This window comes from Pseudophryne corroboree, chromosome 4 (genome assembly GCF_028390025.1).
Source record: "Pseudophryne corroboree isolate aPseCor3 chromosome 4, aPseCor3.hap2, whole genome shotgun sequence".
NCBI classification, from domain to species: domain Eukaryota; kingdom Metazoa; phylum Chordata; class Amphibia; order Anura; family Myobatrachidae; genus Pseudophryne; species Pseudophryne corroboree.
The window spans coordinates 608,926,112-608,946,974 of NC_086447.1; the positions used below are offsets into that span (position 1 = coordinate 608,926,112).

The window sequence follows — 20,863 nt, forward strand, 5'->3', positions numbered from 1 at the left end:
GGACTGGTCTGCACAACACAGCTACACTTATACAGCTACACTGGATATATGGCAGCAGAGATCACCAACACTGTGAATGGTTGGACTGATACAGCACAATACACTGACTACACTGGACTGGTCTGCACAACACAACACCACTTATACAGCTACACTGGCTATATGGCAGCAGAGAGAACACCAACACTGTGAATGGCTGGACTGATACAGCACAATACACTGACTACACTGGACTGGTCTGCACAACACAGCTACACTGGATATATGGCAGCAGAGATCACCAACACTGTGAATGGTTGGACTGATACAGCACAATACACTGACTACACTGGACTGGTCTGCACAACACAGCACCACTTATACAGCTACACTGGCTATATGGCAGCAGAGAGAACACCAACACTGTGAATGGCTGGACTGATGCAGCACAATACACTGACTACACTGGACTGGTCTGCACAACACAGCTACACTTATACAGCTACACTGGCTATATGGCAGCAGAGAGAATACCAACACTGTGATTGGCTGGACTGATACAGCACAATACACTGACTACACTGGACTGGTATGCACAACACAGCACCACTTTACAGCTACACTGGATATATGGCAGCAGAGATCACCAACACTGTGAATGGTTGGACTGATACAGCACAATACACTGACTACACTGGACTGGTCTGCACAACACAGCACAACTTTACAGCTACACTGGATATATGGTAGCAGAGAACACCAACACTGTGACTGCCTGGACTGATGCAGCACAATACACTGAGTGACTACACTGGACTGGACAACACTTGCCGCCCCACTTTCCCACCCCAACACACAGACACTGAACACTGAGGACACGTCCTCTCTATACACTCTCCGAGACTGGAGTGAAAATGCCCGCTACGCGCGGCTCCTTATATGGAATCCAAATCCCACGAGAATCCGACAGCGGGATGATGACGTTTTGCCGCGTTCGTGTTTCCGAGTCAGGCGGGAAAACCCTAGCCGGGCTCGGTTCCGGACAAAGTCCGGTAGGGTTCGGTTCTCTGAGAACCGAACCCGCTCATCTCTAGTATAGAGTAGAAGATTGTTTAAGTAAGAGAAGGAAAGCACATGAGGGAAGAGGGCCCTGCTCATGACAGCTTACATTCTAAAGGAGAGCTTATATTACACCAATAATGTCCATGTAATGTAGCTATGAGAATTATAATGCATTGAAGAGTTACATTTTTCTTCTAGTGTCCTTTTTCTAAACATAAATGTTACCAAAATAAATATTTACCTTTTCTTCCAAGTCAACACATTTCAGAGCTTGGCGTCCTCTGTGTGACAGTGCCAGATTAATGCTTCTTCCACTAACAGTTTGGGCTGTTCTAATGTCTATTACAGAAAGAAGAAACAAATTGGAAAAATGTAAAACAAACGATGTATATGTCAAGATAGGAGAGAAGCAACACACAAAATAAAATATGTACAATGTTTTGAGCTTAATCAATAAAAAATAGTCACCCACGAAAAATTGAAAGGAAGGGATTGGTTCAACACAGTAACAACAAACAGCTGTTGTAGCTGAAAAGTTGTATGTACTATTTGTCTCTACCAAAAACAGTGAGGCTAATGTAGAGATATATGGAAATATAATTCACAACTTTTGTCTTTCAAACTGCACACCAAAAGTATAACACATTCTTTCCTATGTTGCAGTAGTGCATGCAGTGGGGCTTTTTGGTTACCCAGAAACCCCTGCTGAAGAGCCAAATTCTTTTTTGCAGATACAGGTCTGTCAGCGCTGCTACTGAAGGGAGTTCTGACCTGCAGCGCTCTCTGCACATGGAGGAGCTCCATGGACTTCCTCACGGTGTTGTGGCCACCAGACTCTTCTTCATAGCCCTGGGTATGTCTGTCCGTGTATGTATTTATGGTTGTATTGTATGTTATGTACAGTATGTATTCAAATAGGTATGTATGTATGTAAGTGCATGTGTGTGATTTATATAGTGGCATATATATGTATATTAGAGATGTGCAGCCCAGGACTTACTCAGCCGCTGCGATTGAATCCTCCTGATTGGGGCCGGAGCTGACGCCAGACACCTTCCCTCAAAACGCTTAAGCGCACCTGCATTTTTCCGGACACTCCCGGAAAATGGTCAGTTGCCACCCACAAACGATCTCTTCCTGTCAATCTCCTTGCGAATGCCTGTGCGACTGTATCCTTCACACCATCCTGTCGCAGGGCGCCGATCCCCGTACCAGCTGTCCAACACGTTGGCGCAGTGTGGCGCAGTTTAGATCTGATCGCATGCACAGCAGCGATCAGATCTGAATTACCTCCTTTGTGTTTTTGTTTTGGATCTAGATCCCCGCTCATGTTTTGGATCTGGATTGGTTTTGCCAAAACCACCCTTTTGAATTTTGGTTTTGGATCTGGATGTAAAAAACAAACAAACAAACAAACAAACAAACAAACAAACATAAAAACAGCTAAAATCACAGAATTGTATTCATTTTTTTGTTCCTACAGTATTATTAACCTCAATAACATACATTTTAACTAATTTCCAGTCTATTTTAAACACCTCACAATATTGTTTTTAGGCCAAAGGGTTGCACCGAGGTCGCTGGATGACTAAGCTAAGCGACACAAGTGGGACAAAACACAAGGCCCATCTAGGAGTGGCACTGCAGTGGCAGACAGGATGGCAGTTTTAAAAACTAGGCCCCAAAGAGCACATAATGCAAAGAAAAAAAGGGGATGCAAGATGGAATTGTCCTTGGGACCTCCCACCCACCCTTATGTTGTTTATACAGGACATGCACAGTTTAATAAACCCATCATTTCAGCCACAGGTGGTCCCCCTGGAAAAAGCTCGCCAAAGTCTCTGAATCATAGCTAGCTACAAACATACCACCTCCATATTTGATGACTTTTCACATTATGAGAAGAGGCAGAGGAAAAGGTCAGTGTCAAGAAGGTGATTAAAATTATAGAGGCACACGCAATTAGGAACAACACACAGGCTTTCACCTCCACTCCTATCTTGGTGAGGAACAGAAATGACTTTAACCAAGCAAATATATAATTACCACATTACTGGACAAACTGAAAAACTAGGGGCCAAAGCCTCAGAATTTGTACCACCTTCTCCATTTTCAGGGATTATAATAATCTCGGATTTAATGCTGGGATGCAAATTAACAGTTTTATACCACAGGATCAAGATTGGATATTTTCCCGTCCACGGAGTCTGGAGACTTATTTTGTGAAAATCTCATGGGTTTTTCTCTAACGTCCTAGTGGATGCTGGGAACTCCGTAAGGACCATGGGGAATAGCGGGCTCCGAAGGAGGCTGGGCACTCTAGAAAGATCCTAGAATACCTGGTGTGCACTGGCTCCTCCCACTATGACCCTCCTCCAAGCCTCAGTTAGATTTCGTGCCCGGCCGAGGTTGGATGCACACTGGGGGCTCCCCTGAGCTCTTAGAAAGTTATAGTCTTAGAATTTGTTATTTTCAGTGAGACCTGCTGGCAACAGGCTCACTGCAGCGAGGGACTAAGGGGAGAAGAAGCGAACTCGCCTGCTTGCAGCCGGATTGGGCTTCTTAGGCTACTGGACACCATTAGCTCCAGAGGGATCGACCGCAGGCCCAGCCTTGATGTTCGGTCCCGGAGCCGCGCCGCCGTCCCCCTTACAGAGCCAGAAGCAAGAAGATGGTCCGGAAAATCGGCGGCATGAAGACATCCTGTCTTCACCAAGGTAGCGCACAGCACTGCAGCTGTGCGCCATTGCTCCTCATACACACTTCACACTCCGGTCACTGAGGGTGCAGGGCGCTGGGGGGGGGCGCCCTGAGGCAGCAATAAAAACACCTTGGCTGGCTAAAATACCTCAATATATAGCCCCTGGGGCTATATATGAGGTAAATACCCCTGCCAGAATCCCATAAAAAGCGGGAGAATAGGCCGCGAAAAAGGGGCGGAGCCTATCTCCTCAGCACACTGGCGCCATTTTTCCCTCACAGCTCGGCTGGAAGGAAGCTCCCTGGCTCTTCCCTGCAATTCTACAGTACAGTAAGAGGGAAAAGAGAGGGGGGGCATTAAAATTGGCACTGTATACAGTATATTATATAAAAAGCAGCTATTAGGGACATAACTCAGTTAGTCCCTGTATATATATAGCGCTCTGGTGTGTGCTGGCATACTCTTACTCTGTCCCCCCAAAGGGCTTTTGTGGGTCCTGTCCTCTATTTGAGCATTCCCTGTGTGTGTGGAGTGTGTCGGTACGGCTGTGTCGACATGTTTGAGGAGGATAATGATGTGGAGGGGGAGCAGATGCCTTTAGCAGGGATGTCACCCCCTGGGGGTCAGACACCTGAGTGGATGGTATTATGGCAGGAAATGAGTGCACGTATAGACTCCTTACATAAAAAATTTGACGACATGCCGACTGTGGGACAGCCGAGTCTTCAGCTCGTGCCTGTCCAGGTGTCTCAAAAGTCATCAGGGGCTCTGAAACGCCCGTTATCTCAGGTGGCACAAGTAGATGTCGACACGGATACTGACACCAGTGTCGACGACGATGAGTCAAATTTAATGCCCGTTAAGGCCATTCACTGCATGATTGAGGCAATGAAAGAGGTGTTAAATATTTCTGATTTACATCCAGGTACCACAAAAAAGGGTATTATGTTTGGGGAGAAAAAACTACCTGTAGTTTTTCCCCCGTCAGATGAATTAAATGAAGTGTGTGAAGAAGCGTGGGCTTCCCCTGATAAGAAATTGGTAATTCCTAAGAAGCTACTAATGGCGTTCCCTTTCCCGCCAGAGGATAGGTTACGTTGGGAAACACCCCCGAGGGTGGATAAAGCGCTCACACGTTTGTCTAAAAAGGTGGCACTACCGTCCCAGGATACGGCCGCCCTTAAGGAACCTGCTGATAGAAAGCAGGAGGCGATCCTGAAGTCTGTATATACACACTCAGGCATTATACTCAGACCAGCTATTGCGTCAGCATGGATGTGCAGTGCTGCCGCTGCGTGGTCAGATAAACTGTCAGAAAATATTGACACGTTAGACAGAGACACGATCCTGCTAACAATTGACCATATAAAAGACTCAGTCTTATACATGAGAGATGCACAGAGGGAAATCTGCCGGCTGGCATCTAAAATAAGTGCATTATCTATCTCTGCTAGGAGATGCTTATGGACTCGCCAGTGGACTGGAGATGCAGATTCCAAAAGGCACATGGAAGTCTTGCCTTATAAGGGGGAGGAATTATTTGGGGATGGTCTCTCCGACCTAGTTTCCACAGCAACGTCTGGGAAGTCAGCATTTTTACCCCATGTCCCCTCACAGCCTAAGAAGGCGCCATTTTATCAGGTTCAGTCCTTTCGGTCCCAGAAAAACAAGCGGGGAAAAGGAGGGTCTTTTCTGTCAAGAGGCAGAGGCAGGGGAAAAAGGCTGCAGCAAACAGCAGGTTCCCAGGAACAAAAGTCCTCCCCCGCTTCCTCTTCCAAGTCCGCCGCATGACGGTGGGGCTTCACAGGCGGAGCCAGGTACGGTGGGGGCCCGCCTCAGGAATTTCAGCAATCAGTGGGCCCGCTCACAGGTGGATCCCTGGATCCTTCAAATAGTATCTCAGGGATACAGGCTGGAATTCGAGGCGACTCCACCCCGCCGTTTCCTAAAATCCGCCTTGCCGATTGCTCCCTCAGACAGGGAGGCGGTGCTAGCAGCGATTCACAAGCTGTATTCCCAGCAGGTGATAATCAAGGTACCCCTACTTCAACAAGGCCGGGGTTACTATTCCACACTATTTGTGGTGCCGAAACCGGACGGTTCGGTGAGACCCATTTTAAATTTGAAATCCTTGAACACATACATAAAAAAATTCAAGTTCAAGATGGAATCGCTCAGGGCGGTTATTGCAAGCCTGGACGAGGGGGATTACATGGTATCCCTGGACATCAAGGATGCTTACCTGCATGTCCCCATTTACAATTCTCACCAGGAGTACCTCAGATTTGTGGTACAGGACTGCCATTACCAATTCCAGACGCTGCCGTTTGGACTCTCCGCGGCACCGAGGGTATTTACCAAGGTAATGGCGGAAATGATGATACTCCTTCGAAAAAAGGGAGTTTTAATTATCCCATACTTGGACGATCTCCTAATAAAGGCACGATCCAAAGAACAGTTGTAAGTGGGAGTAGCACTATCTCAGGAAGTGCTGAGCCAGCACGGCTGGATTCTGAATATCCCAAAGTCACAGCTGGTCCCCACGACACGTCTAATGTTCCTGGGAATGATTCTGGACACAGTCCAGAAAAAAGTGTTTCTCTCGGAGGAGAAAGCCAGGGAGTTGTCTTCTCTAGTCAGAGACCTCCTAAAACCAAAACAGGTATCGGTGCATCACTGCACGCGGGTCCTGGGAAAGATGGTAGCTTCTTACGAAGCAATTCCATTCGGCAGGTTCCATGCCAGGATTTTTCAGTGGGACCTGTTGGACAAGTGGTCCGGATCGCATCTTCAGATGCATCGTTTAATAACCCTGTCTCCACGAACCAGGGTGTCTCTTCTGTGGTGGCTGCACAGTGCTCATCTTCTGGAGGGCCGCAGATTCGGCATACAGGACTGGGTCCTGGTGACCACGGATGCCAGCCTACGAGGCTGGGGGGCAGTCACAAAGGGAAGAAATTTCCAAGGACTATGGTCAAGTCAGGAGACTGCCCTTCACATAAATATTCTGGAACTAAGGGCCATTTACAATGCCCTAAGTCAAGCAAAATCCCTGCTCCTACACCAGCCGGTGCTGATCCAGTCAGACAACATCACGGCAGTCGCCCATGTGAATCGACAGGGCGGCACAAGAAGCAGGACGGCGATGGCAGAAGCCACAAAAATTCTCCGATGGGCGGAGAATCATGTACTAGCACTGTCAGCAGTGTTCATCCCGGGAGTGGACAACTGGGAAGCAGACTTTCTCAGCAGGCACGACCTCCACCCGGGAGAGTGGGGACTTCATCCAGAAGTCTTCCAAATGATTGTAAATCAATGGGGTCGTCCACAGGTGGACATGATGGCGTCCCGCCTAAACAAAAAACTAGAGAAGTATTGCGCCAGGTCAAGAGACCCTCAGGCGATAGCTGTGGACGCTCTAGTGACACCGTGGGTGTACCGGTCAGTTTATGTGTTCCCTCCTCTACCTCTCATACCAAAGGTATTGAGAATAATAAGAAAGCGAGGAGTAAACACAATTCTCGTGGTTCCGGATTGGCCGAGAAGAGCGTGGTACCCGGAACTTCAAGAGATGATCTCAGAGGACCCGTGGTCTCTGCCGCTCAGACAGGACCTGCTGCAGCAGGGCCCCTGTCTGTTCCAAGACTTACCGCGGCTGCGTTTGACGGCATGGCGGTTGAACGCCGGATCCTGAAGGAAAAGGGCATTCCGGAGGAAGTCATTCCTACGCTTATTAAAGCCAGGAAAGATGTTACGGCAAAGCATTATCACCGCATATGGCGGAAATATGTTGCATGGTGCGAGGCCAAAAAGGCCCCAACAGAGGAATTTCAACTAGGTCGATTTCTGCATTTCCTGCAAGCAGGAGTGAATATGGGCCTAAAACTGGGCTCCATTAAGGTACAGATCTCGGCTCTGTCGATTTTCTTTCAAAAAGAACTAGCTTCAGTACCTGAAGTTCAGACATTTGTGAAAGAAGTGCTGCATATTCAGCCCCCATTTGTGCCTCCTGTGGCACCTTGGGATCTCAACGTGATGTTGAGTTTCTTAAAATCACATTGGTTTGAGCCACTAAAAACCGTGGATCTGAAATATCTCACGTGGAAAGTGGTCATGTTATTGGCCTTGGCTTCAGCCAGGCGAGTGTCAGAGTTGGCGGCTTTATCATGTAAAAGCCCTTATCTGATTTTCCATATGGATAGGGCAGAATTGAGGACTCGTCCCCAGTTTCTCCCTAAGGTGGTGTCAGCGTTTCACCTGAACCAGCCTATTGTGGTGCCTGCGGCTACTAAGGATTTGGAGGACTCCAAGTTGCTAGACGTTGTCAGGGCCCTGAAAATATATGTTTCCAGGACGGCTGGAGTCAGAAAATCTGACTCGCTGTTTATCCTGTATGCACCCAACAAGCTGGGTGCTCCTGCTTCTAAGCAGACTATTGCTCGTTGGATTTGTAGTACAATTCAGCTTGCACATACTGTGGCAGGCCTGCCACAGCCAAAATCTGTCAATGCCCATTCCACAAGGAAGGTGGGCTCATCTTGGGCGGCTTCCCGAGGGGTCTCGGCTTTACAACTTTGCCGAGCAGCTACTTGGTCAGGGGCAAACACGTTTGCAAAATTCTACAAATTTGATACCCTGGCTGAGGAGGACCTGGAGTTCTCTCATTCGGTGCTGCAGAGTCATCCGCACTCTCCCGCCCGTTTGGGAGCTTTGGTATAATCCCCATGGTCCTTACGGAGTTCCCAGCATCCACTAGGACGTTAGAGAAAATAAGAATTTACTCACCGGTAATTCTATTTCTCGTAGTCCGTAGTGGATGCTGGGCGCCCATCCCAAGTGCGGTTTATCTGCAATACTTGTACATAGTTATTGTTAACTAAATCGGGTTATTGTTGAGCCATCTGTTGTGAGGCTCTATTGTTTCATACTGTTAACTGTGTTTCATATCACGAGTTGTACGGTGTGATTGGTGTGGCTGGTATGGGTCTTACCCGGGATTCAAAATCCTTCCTTATTGTGTACGCTCGTCCGGGCACGGTACCTAACTGAGGCTTGGAGGAGGGTCATAGTGGGAGGAGCCAGTGCACACCAGGTAGTCTAGGATCTTTCTAGAGTGCCCAGCCTCCTTCGGAGCCCGCTATTCCCCATGGTCCTTACGGAGTTCCCAGCATCCACTACGGACTACGAGAAATAGAATTACCGGTGAGTAAATTCTTATTTTTTTTCCATTTTTATATTGCATTTTTATTTACATATTTTGTGGCAGTTGCCTTATTATCGTTTTTCACAGCTCCCAGTTACACGCATGTGAGCATACCTGTGTGGCCCAGTTACACGCATGTGAGCATACCTGTATATCATGTTTATTTATTCATGTTTTATTTTTAAATAAAGCAGCCCCTTAGATGTTTTAGCAGTCCTTTGTGAGCCCCCGCAGCAGCCCCGGATCAGGCAACTTGAGTGGTGGGTTCGGTAATTTTTTGTTATTGAGCCCCTGCCCTAGTAGAACTTACCATTGTAGTTGAAATTCATTTCATTTTACAAGTAGGACTGTCGGAGGAAGCAATTCTAACCTCTGTGCCACCAGCATGCCTCCGCCTGGCAATCCAGACAGTTTCCTGGCTGTAAGCCACCATGGGACTCCATTCTCGGCCCTTATTCAGTAACTGTTTGTACCTCACAGGAGCTCCTGGCCCATCTAATGCTGCAGTGCAATGGAAAGCTGATGCAATGCAGGATCACTGAAACTCTGTTCTTCTAACACCACAAGGTCTTGTGATAACCATATGCAGCACTTACATTGTACAATTATTAAGGAGAAAACATTGACAAAATATAGTAAAAGAACCCTGTACAATAAATGCACATTTTGTAAATAATTCCAAAATGTGTAACATTAATAAATGAAACTTAAGGTTGACTAATTGGAGCCATTCATTTGAGTCCCTAATATGAAATAATTGTGAAGAACTTCTCTCTAATGCTGGGTACACAGTGCACACTAGAAGACATATCTCTATATCTACTAGAGGTGAGCGGGTTCAGACAGGGCAACCCTGGAATTATATGGCAGACATACTGTATAGACATACTGTAGGTGTGTTTGGAAAATTTCATTTTCTCTGGCAGTTGCCATGGAAAATGAAGTAGGAGATGTTGCCATGTCACATTCTGCTGGATTATGATTCTGTCTCTTATGAGTCTGACTGACTTTGGCCACCAATGTGGTCTCTCCCCACTTTATTAGAAAATACTTTGTCAAACTTGGAATTTCCTTTTCCACCTTTGAGGCTATATGTTTTCACAAATCTGGTTGTGATGTTGAAGCTTGTTTCATATTCTGCTGTAGACTTTAGTTTAAACTTTAAACCTAGTATCAAGTACAGCAGCACCCCTGGAATTATACGGCAACGCATCTGGGCTTATACAGCAGATAGGCAGCACCCCTGGACTTTTAGAGCAGATAGGCAACACCCCTTGACTTATACAGCATAGGCAGCACCCCTGGAGAATTACACAGCAGACAGGCAGCAGCATCTCTGGACTTAAATGGCAGTGGGGCAGCACCCCTGGACTGATAGGCCAGAGGGGCAGCACCCAATATAAGGCAGCACCCCTGAAATGATGTGGCAGACAAAGAAAAGTGAGCAAGATGGAATTGTCCTTGGGCCCTCTCACCCACCCTTATATTGTATAAACAGGACATGCACACTTTAACAAACAAATAATTTCAGCGACAGGGTCTGCCACATGACTGTGGCTGAAATGATTGGTTTGTTTGGGCCCCCACAAAAAAAGAAGCAATTCATCTTTCCTTGCCCATACTGGCTCTACAGAGGCAAGATATCATCCTCATCCTCCGATTCCTCACCCCCTTCAGTGTTTACATCCTCATCCTCACAGAGAAATAATTCCACACCGAAGAGGTGGATTTTTGGGAATTTTGCCCAATCATTACAATGGGCTTTTTCATCCCATGGCCAACAACTGTCTCCACTGGTGCCTTATTCAAACAAACCACATCACCATCGGAATCCTCATGGTCAACTTCCTCCTCAGTGACAGCTACACCATTATCCTCCTCATCCTGGTGTACTTCTACACTGACATCCTCAATCTAAATATTAGCAACTGGACTGGCGGTTCTCCTCCCAGCACTTTAAGGGGGCGTGCAAATGGTGGTAGGAGCCTCCTCTTCCCATACAGTGTTGGGAAGGTCAGGCCTAGACATTGCAGCCACAGACACACTTGGACTCTCCTTGGGGATTTGTGATATCTCTGAATGCACAGTTGTTTCTTGTGCTTTAAGAAGCTTTACTTTTTACATTTTTTGAGAGGAAGGAGGGCTTCCATCTTCATGAGAAGCTGAACCACCAATCATGAACATAGGTTAAGGCTTTAGCCTTTCCTTGCCACTTTGTGTTGTGAATGTTGTGAATGGCATATTGCCAATTTTACGTTTCTCATCAGATTTCTTTTTTGTTATTAATTTTTGCTTCTTGGATTTTACATGCCCTCTATGACATTGGGCATCAGCCTTAGCAGATGACGTTCATGGAATTGCATCGTCAATGTCATGACTGGTGGCTGCAGCTTCAGCACTAGTACTAGGAAGTGGTTCATTATATTTCACAATTTTTTCCTCCAAATTTTTGTTCTCCATTTCACAAGACAGCACCCCTTTATTATTACAGCACACAGAATAGTGCCCCTTTTATTTTTACAGCAAAAAAGAACAGCACCCCAGTATTTTTGCAGCATACAGGACAGGGCCACAGTGTTCCTTTATTTTTACAGCACCAAACAGGGCCACAGCATTCCTTTATTTTTAGAGCACCCCTATATTTTTACAGCATTCAGAACAGGACCTTTATGTTTACAGCACCCGTCAGGGCCACAGTGTTCCTTTATTTTTACAGCACACCTATATTTTTACAGCATAGAGGACAGGCAACAGTGTTCCTTTATTTTTACAGCACCCCTATATTTTTACAGCATACAGGACAGGGTCACAGCATGTGTGTGAGGTATCGCGCATGTACTTGTGTAGGTGTGTCAGGTGCTATGTGTGTTTCAGGTGCCGCATATCTGTGTCAGGTGCCGCATGTGTGTGAGGTGCCGCGCGTGTACGTGTGTGTGTGAGGTGCCATGCATGTAAATATGTATGTGTTTGTGTGGTGCCGCCACGTGCGGTGCCGCGCGTGTATGTGTATATGTGTCAGGTATATGTGTGTGTTAAATGCGACGTGTGTGTATATGTGTGTGTGTCAGGTTCTGCGCATGTGCGTATGTGTGTGAGGTGCCACGCGTCTACTGTATGTGTGAGAGGTGCTGGAAGTGTGTCAGGGGCCGTGCGTGTACATGTGTGTGTGTGTCAGGTGCCGTGCATGTACATATGTTTATGTGAGGTGCTGCGCATGTACGTGTGTGTCAGGTGCCGTGCATGTGAGGTTCTGCGCGTGTACATGTGTGTGTCAGGTGCCACACATGTGTGTGTGTGTGTGTGTGTGTGTGTGCGTGTGTGTCAGGTGCCGCACATGTACGTATGTGTGTGAGGTACCACGCATGTACACACGTGAGTGTGAGGTGCCACTGCGTGTGTACGTAAGTGTGAGGTGCCACCGTGCATGTACAAAGTGTGTGAGGTGCTGCACGCACGTGTATGTGTGTGTGTCAGGTACCGCGTGTGTATATGTGTGTGTTAAATGCTACATGCGTGTATATGTGTTTGTGTGTGTTAGGTACTGCATGTGTATATTAGTGTGTCTGATGCTGTGCGTGTACATGTGTGTGTCAGGTGCTGCATGTGTATATGTGTGTAAGGTGCTGCATGTATATATGTGTTTCAGGCAGGCCCGGCGACAGGGGGGGGCAAAGGGGACAACCCTCCCGGGCCCCGAGCTTCAGGGGGGCCCCATCACTTGCTTGGTCTGGTTGGTCTTCGCTTTGTTGCCTTCGTTATGCTTGCGGCATGCCTCTCTGCCGCCCCGTCCCTGTCTGACGATCTGCTGCCGCTGCCGCTGAAGAGCCGGGCAGCAGAGCAGCAAACACAGGCTACACTGACTGTGTGAGTCAGGGCTCCTTATAGCAGCTGCCCGCAGCACTACCTCTGTCCAACCCTGCTCCCAACGTGCCTGGATGGCACCCTCACAGCCTGTCATACTGTATACTATGCAGAGGCGGAACTACCGGCAGGGCAAGCAGTGCGTTGCACTGGGGCCCACTTCTGTCCAGGGGCCCAAGCATGTAATGAGTCAAACTGACTCATTACATGCCGCTGTGCGCTACGGGCAACCGCTGCCCGCAGCGCACAGCCGCCCACAGAGGAGAAGAGCAGCGGCACGGACGGGGGAAGGAGGAGGACGGAGGTGAAGGAGGGAGCCGCAGCAGCGCTTTGTTACTGGTGGAGGCGCTGCTGCTGCTGCCCCTCTGCTTCACTATAGGCTGTCTTCCGAGAACAGCCTATAGTGAAGCAGGGGGGCAGCAGCAGCGCCTCCACCAATAACACAGCGCTGCTGCGGCTCCCTCCTCCACCTCGTCTACTGCCCGGGAATCGTCAAGCTGCACGAGGAGCCTGATCCAGCGGAGAGGGTAAGTATGATTCTACTTTCTTTCTTTCTCTTTATTTCTTTCTTTCTCTTTCTTTCTTTATTTCTTTCTGTCTCTTTCTTTCTTTATTTGTTGGGACTGCCTGCCGCTATGTGTAAAAATGGGGGACTGCCTACCGCAATGTGTAAAAAGGGTGGACTGCCTGCCGCTATGTGTAAAAATGGGGGACTACCTGCCGCAATGTGTAAAAAGGGGGGACTGCCTGCCGCAATGTGTAAAAATGGGGGACTGCCTGCCGCAATGTGTAAAAAGGGGGGACTGCCTGCCGCAATGTGTAAAAATGGGGAATCTGCCTGCCGCAATGTGTAAAAATGGGGAATCTGCCTGCCGCTATGTGTAAAAAGGGAGAATCTGCCTGCCGTAATGTGTAAAAATGGGGAATCTGCCTGCCGCTATGTGTAAAAAGGGAGAATCTGCCTGCCGTAATGTGTAAAAATGGGGAATCTGCCTGCCGCAATGTGTAAAAACGGGGGACTGCCTGCCGCAACGTGTAAAAAGGGGGAATCTGCCTGCCGTAATGTGTAACAAGGGCACGCTGTCTGCCGTAATGTGTAACAAGGGCACGCTGTCTGCCGTAATGTGTAACAAGGGCACGCTGTCTGCCGTAATGTGTAACAAGGGCACGCTGTCTGCCGCTATGTGTAAAAAGTGTACGTTGTCTGCCGTTATGTGTAAAAAGTGTACGATGTCTGCCGTAATGTGTAAAAAGGGGACGCTGTCTGCCGTAATGTGTAAAAAGGGGGACGCTGTCTGCCGTTATGTGTAAAAAGTGTACGCTGTCTGCCGCTATGTTTAACAAGGGCACGCTGTCTGCCGTTATGTGTAAAAAGTGTACGCTGTCTGCCGTAATGTGTAAAAAGTGCACGCTGTCTGCCGCTATGTGTAACAAGGGCACGCTGTCTGCCGTTATGTGTAAAAAGGGGACGCTGTCTGCCGTAATGTATAAAAAGGGGACGCTGTCTGCCGTAATGTGTAAAAAGAGGAATCTGTTCGCTGTAAGGTGTAAAAGGGTCTCTACCTGGTGTAGTGGTGCTGCTGTGCGGCGTAATTTGAAGAATGGAGACTACTGTGCACCGTTTTAGGAATTGGTATTATTTTGTGGCCACACCCCTTCCCCGCGAAGCCACGCCACTATGTATTTTTGCGCGCGCCTACGGCGCGCACTGCCCCTGTTTTGCATGCAGGGGTGGGGCTCCGATGCCGTTTCTTGCACACAGTGCTAAAATGTCTAGCTACGGCACTGTTGCTAGGTATCCATTTCTCTGGCCCTGAGCAGGTCCCCCTCACCAGATCCTCTCAAGGGTGAGGGGGTGGACTTGGATGGGATGGGGGGGGGGGGGCCCAAAGCATTTTGTCGCACCTGGGCCCACCGCTTGCTAGTTCCGCCACTGATACTATGTCAAAGTACTGCCATATTATTCTATATAAATGTGTGTATATGCAAAAAATGTCCCTGGCACTCCGGACTTCCGTTCACCTTGCTCCGGTGCCCTCCCCTCAGATCTGCATCTGTGTATATGGTCCTTGTATGCCGCCCATACACGGACCATATATATATATATATATATATATATATGTGTGTGTATATATGTATAAATTATAATTTATATACTGTATATTTTATATATATATATATATATATATATATATACAGTATATGTGTGTGTGTATATGTATATATATATATATATATATATAATTTTTTTACAGCAACTTTGTACTTTATAAGGGGGGGGGAGTCAAGGCAGGGTGGGGGGCCCCGGAGAAATTGGTGTACCGGGCCCCAAGATTTCTCTTGCCGGCCCTGGTTTCAGGTGCTGCATGTTTATATTAGTATGTCTAATGCTGCGTGTGTATGCATCAACTGCCTCCTGTGTGTGTCAGGTGTTGCGCGTGTATATGTGTGTGTCAGGTGCTGTGCATGTATATGTGTGTGTCAGGTGCTGTGCGTGTATATATATATATATATGTGTGTCAGGTGCTGCGAGTATATATGTGTGTGTGTCAGTTGCTGCATGTTTATATGTGTGCATCAGTTGTTGCATATGTACGTGTGTGTGAGGTGTCGCACTTGTAAATGTGTGTGTGAGGTGCCACGCATGTACATGTGTGTCAGGTGCTGCGCGTGTATGTGTGTGCGTGTCAGATGCCGCACGTGTAAATGTGTGTGAGGTGCTGCATGTGTAAGTATGTGTGAGGGGCTGCACGTGTACATGTGTGTCAGTTGCTGCATGTATATATGTGTGTGTGTCAGGTGCTGCACGTATACATGTGTGTCAGGTGTCGTGTATGTACATATGTGTGTGAGGTACTGCACATGTACATACGTGTGTGTGTGTGGTGCCACTGCATGTGTACATGTGTGAGGTACCGCGCATGCGTGTACATGTGGGTGTCAGGTACCACGCGTGTATGTGTGTGTGTTAAATGCTACATGTGTGTATATGTGTGGGTGTGTCAGGTTTTGCTTGTGTATGTGTGTGTCAGGTGCTGCTTGTGTATATGTGTGTCAGGTGCTGCATGTATATATGTTTAGAGACTGGTGTAAGAAAGAGGGGTTTGTGTTCCTGGATGGACTTCTCAGTCAGGCGCCATCTTTTTTTGTCACAACGGATTACACCTGAATGAGGAGGGGGCAGTGCTGGGGGGAAGGATGCTTAGAGTATTGGAGGAGATTTTAAACTAGGTGCCTGGGGGGAGGGTTTAGCTAGAAACTATGCAGTGAGAATAGTAGGGATGGAGGTAGTGAACTAAATGGGGGTGGAGAAGGGGGGAGGGAAAGAGCAGCCACAAAGGGCACTAATGAGGGTATTACCAAGGGTATTGCCAAAACACTTATGCTAGCCATACATCAGACCAACTTCAGACCAACTTTTCTCCAACACTCCAAACTTCCAACCATCCAACTTGTCTGTTCAACTAAAACAGTGCTCCACACATCTAACCAACTTTTCATCAGACCAACCAACCTGCCAACTTCTGTCCAAATTGTGATGTCACCAAAGTAGGCGGATAGTGCCTGCCTACAGTACTTCAATGGTATTCTCACTGCAGCTAAACACCATTCATTATTACAGTACATGTAAGCTCTCACGAGCAGGGCCCTCTCCCCTCATGTGCTTTTCCTTCTCTTATACTATGCTATACTCAATACTCTCTTCGATGGCACCATACTCTCGGTGTTCTGCCACCCTGTTACCATGTTCCAGTGTCAGGTTCTGCTGAGGCAGCTATGGTTAAAGAGAATTTTGTCTTTTTGACACATATACCTATCATAAAAGATGCAACTTAAAGAGATATTTTTTTAGACTAAATAGACTTAGAGCAACAACTTGTAATGAAATAGGCAAGAAAGTAAAAGTGTGTACACACGGTGAGATATTTCTTTGCGATTTTTACTATATAGTCAAAATCGCAAAGAAAGTTAGTGCAGATCGCAAGGTAAAAGTCACCTTGCGATACCGATGCGATACTGCAAAGTCGGTATCGCAAGCCTAAATAGACTGTGCAGACAAGTCAATTTTGACTATCTAGTATAAAAGTATAGTCAAAAATGACAGCCAAAATCACACAGAGCAAGTATCGCAAGCACAGTCATCTATGCTTGCGATACCGACCATAGTCCATATCGTACAGAGAGAATGGGGGTTAGCCCGAATCTCACCGTGTGTACACACCTTTACATGAAGTGCCAAACATTGTAGTTTCTGCTATAGAATAATGGGGGTCATTCCGAGTTGTTCGCTCGTTGCCGATATTCGCTATATTGCGATTAGTCGCTTACTGCGCATGTGCAAGGTTCGCAGAGTGCATGCGCTTAGTTATTTTACACAAAAGTTAGGTATTTTACTCACGGCATAACGAGGATTTTTCATCGTTCTGGCGATCGTACTGTGATTGACAGGAAGTGGGTGTTTCTGGTCGGAAACTTGACGTTTTCTGGGCGTGTGCGAAAAAACGCTGGCGTTTCTGGGAAAAACGCGGGAGTGTCTGAAGAAACGGGGGAGTGTCTGGGTGAACGCTGGGTGTGTTTGTGACGTCAAACCAGGAACGAAACTGACTGAACTGATCGCAATGGCTGAGTAAGTCTGGAGCTACTCAGAAACTGCTAAGAAATTTCTATTCGCAATTCTGCAAATCTTTCGTTCGCAATTCTGCTAAGCTAAGATACACTCCCAGAGGGCGGCGGCTTAGCGTGTGCAATGCTGCTAAAAGCAGCTAGCGAGCGAACAACTCGGAATGAGGGCTAGTGATGTGCACCGGACATTTTTCGGGCTTTGTGTTCTGGTTTTGGATTCGGTTCCGCGGCCGTGTTTTGGATTCGGACGCGTTTTGGCAAATCCTCCCTGAAAATTGTTTGTCGGATTCGGGTGTGTTTTGGATTCGGGTGTTTTTTACAAAAACCCCTCAAAAACAGCTTAAATCATAGAATTTGGGGGTCATTTTGATCCCATAGTATTATTAACCTCAATAACCATAATTTCCACTCATTTTCAGTCTATTCTGAACACCTCACACCTCACAATATTGTTTTTAATCCTAAAATTTGCACCGAGGTCGCTGGATGACTAAGCTAACCGACCCAAGTGGCCGACACAAACACCTGGCCCATCTAGGAGTGGCACTGCAGTGTCAGGCAGGATGGCACTTCAAAAAAATAGTCCCCAAGCAGCACATGATGCAAAGAAAAAAAGAGGTGCACCAAGGTCGCTGGATGGCTAAGCTAAGCGACCCAAGGGGCCGACACAAACACCTGGCCCATCTAGGAGCGGCACTGCAGTGTCAGGCAGGATGCCACTTCAAAAACATAGTCCCCAAACAGCACATGATAAGCATATGACAAGAAAAAAGAGGTGCAAGATGGAATTGTCCTTGGGCCCTCCCACCCACCCTTATGTTGTATAAACAGGACATGCACACTTTAACAAACCCATCATTTCAGCGACAGGGTCTGCCACACAACTGTGACTGAAATGACTGGTTGGTTTGGGCCCCCACCAATAAAGAAGCAATCAATCTCTCCTTGCACAAACTGGCTCTACAGAGGCAAGATGTCGACCTCATCCTCGACCTCATCCACTTATTCCTCACCCCTTTCAGTGTGTACATCCTCCTCCTCACAGAGTATTAATTCGTCCCCACAGGAATCCACCATCTCAGGTCCCTGTGTACTTTCTTGAGGCAATTGCTGGTGAATGTCTCCACGGAGGAATTGATTATAATTCATTTTGATGAACATCATCTTCTCCACATTTTCTGGAAGTAACCTCGTACGCCGATTGCTGACAAGGTGAGCGGCTGCACTAAACACTCTTTCGGAGTACACACTGGAGGGTGGGCAACTTAGGTAAAATAAAGCCAGTTTGTGCAAGGGCATCCAAATTGCCTCTTTTTCCTGCCAGTATATGTACGGACTGTCTGACGTGCCTACTTGGATGCGGTCACTCATATAATCCTCCACCATTCTTTCAATGGTGAGAGAATCATATGCAGTGACAGTAGACGACATGTCAGTAATCGTTGGCAGGTCCTTCAGTCCAGACCAGATGTCAGCACTCGCTCCAGACTGCCCTGCATCACCGCCAGCGGATGGGCTCGGAATTCTTAGCCTTTTCCTTGCACCCCCAGTTGCGGGAGAATGTGAAGGAGGAGCTGTTGACGGGTCACGTTCCGCTTGACTTGACAATTTTCTCACCAGCAGGTCTTTGAACCTCTGCAGACTTGTGTCTGCCGGAAAAAGAGATACAACGTAGGTTTTAAATCTAGGATCGAGCAAGGTGACCAAAATGTAGTGCTCTGATTTCAACAGAATCCTGGTTAAGCGAATTAAGGGCTCCATCCACAAGTCCCACATGCCTAGCGGAATCGCTCTGTTTTAGCTCCTCCTTCAATGTCTCCAGCTTCTTCTGAAAAAGCCTGATGCCTGATATAGGCAAAGGAGGGGTAATGCACCTGACTCAGGCTGGCAGTGTCTGAACTGACTTCACGTGTGGCAAGTTCAAAGGGTTGCAGAACCTTGCACAACGTTGAAATCATTCTCCACTGCGCTTGAGTCAGGTGCATTACCCCTCCTTTGCCTATATCATAGGCAGATGTATAGGCTTGAATGGCCTTTTGCTGCTCCTCCATCCTCTGAAGCATATAGAGGGTTGAATTCCACCTCGTTACCACCTCTTGCTTCAGATGATGGCAGGGCTGGTTCAGGAGTGTTTGCTGGTGCTCCAGTCTTCGGCACGCAGTGGCTGAATGCCGAAAGTGGCCGGCACATCTTCGGGCCACCGACAGCATCTCTTGCATGCCCCTGTCGTTTTTTAAATAATTCTGCACCACCAAATTCAATGTATGTGCAAAACATGGGACGTGCTGGAATTTGCCCAGATGTAATGCACGCACAATATTGCTGGCGTTGTCCGATGTCACAAAACCCCAGGAGAGTCCATTTGGGGTAAGCCATTCTGCGATGATGTCCCTCAGTTTCCGTAAGAGGTTGTCAGCTGTGTGCCTCTTCTGGAAAGCGGTGATACAAAGCGTAGCCTGCCTAGGAACAAGTTGGCGTTTGCGAGATGCTGCTACTGGTGCCGCCGCTGCTGTTCTTGCTGCGGGAGGCAATACATCTACCCAGTGGGATGTCACAGTCATATAGTCCTGAGTCTGCCCTGCTCCACTTGTCCACATGTCCGTGGTTAAGTGGACATTGAGTACAACTGCATTTTTTAGGACACTGGTGACTCTTTTTCTGAGGTCTGTGTACATTTTCGGTATCGCCTGCCTAGAGAAATGGAACCTAGATGGTATTTGGTACCGGGGACACAGTATCTCAATCAAGTCTACCGGAAACACGTTTCTCACCGCCCAGGCTGCCAAGGCCTGAGTTATCCGTTTTGCAGCAGGATGACTGCTGTGATATTTCATCTTCCTCGCAAAGGACTGTTGGACAGTCAATTGCTTACTGGAAGTAGTACAAGTGGTCTTCCGACTTCCCCTCTGGGATGACGATCGACTCCCAGCAGCAACAACAGCAGCGCCAGCAGCAGTAGGCGTTACACTCAAGGATGCATCGGAGGAAACCCAGGCAGGAGAGGACTCGTCAGACTTGCCAGTGATATGGCCTGCAGGACTATTGGCTTTCCTGTGTAAGGAGGAAATTGACACTGAGGGAGTTGGTGGTGTGGTTTGCAGGAGCTTGGTTACAAGAGGAAGGGATTTAGTGGTCAGTGGACTGCTTACACTGTCATCCAAAGTTTTTGATCTTGTCACTGACTTATGATGAATGCGCTGCAGGTGACGTATAAGGGAGGATGTTCCGAGGTGGTTAACGTCCTTACCCCTACTTATTACAGCTTGACAAAGGCAACTCACGGCTTGACACCTGTTGTCTGCATTTGTGTTAAAATAATTCCACACCGAAGAGGTGATTTTTTTTGTAATTTGACCAGGCATGTCAATGGCCATATTCGTCCCACGGACAACAGGTGTCTCCCCGGGTGCCTGACTTAAACAAACCACCTCCCC

General features: G+C 47.5%; 1 protein-coding gene across 2 annotated transcripts in view; it reads right to left on the minus strand.

The window, feature by feature from the left end:
• The window catches only part of KMO (kynurenine 3-monooxygenase), a 482,345-nt gene that overhangs the window by 327,411 nt on the left and 134,071 nt on the right, over positions 1-20,863 (minus strand). For both annotated transcript variants that reach the window (XM_063917607.1, XM_063917609.1), the window contains one exon: positions 1,283-1,380. In XM_063917607.1, the coding sequence (XP_063773677.1) occupies positions 1,283-1,380 (98 nt within the window). The remainder of the gene's footprint in view (positions 1-1,282; positions 1,381-20,863) is intronic.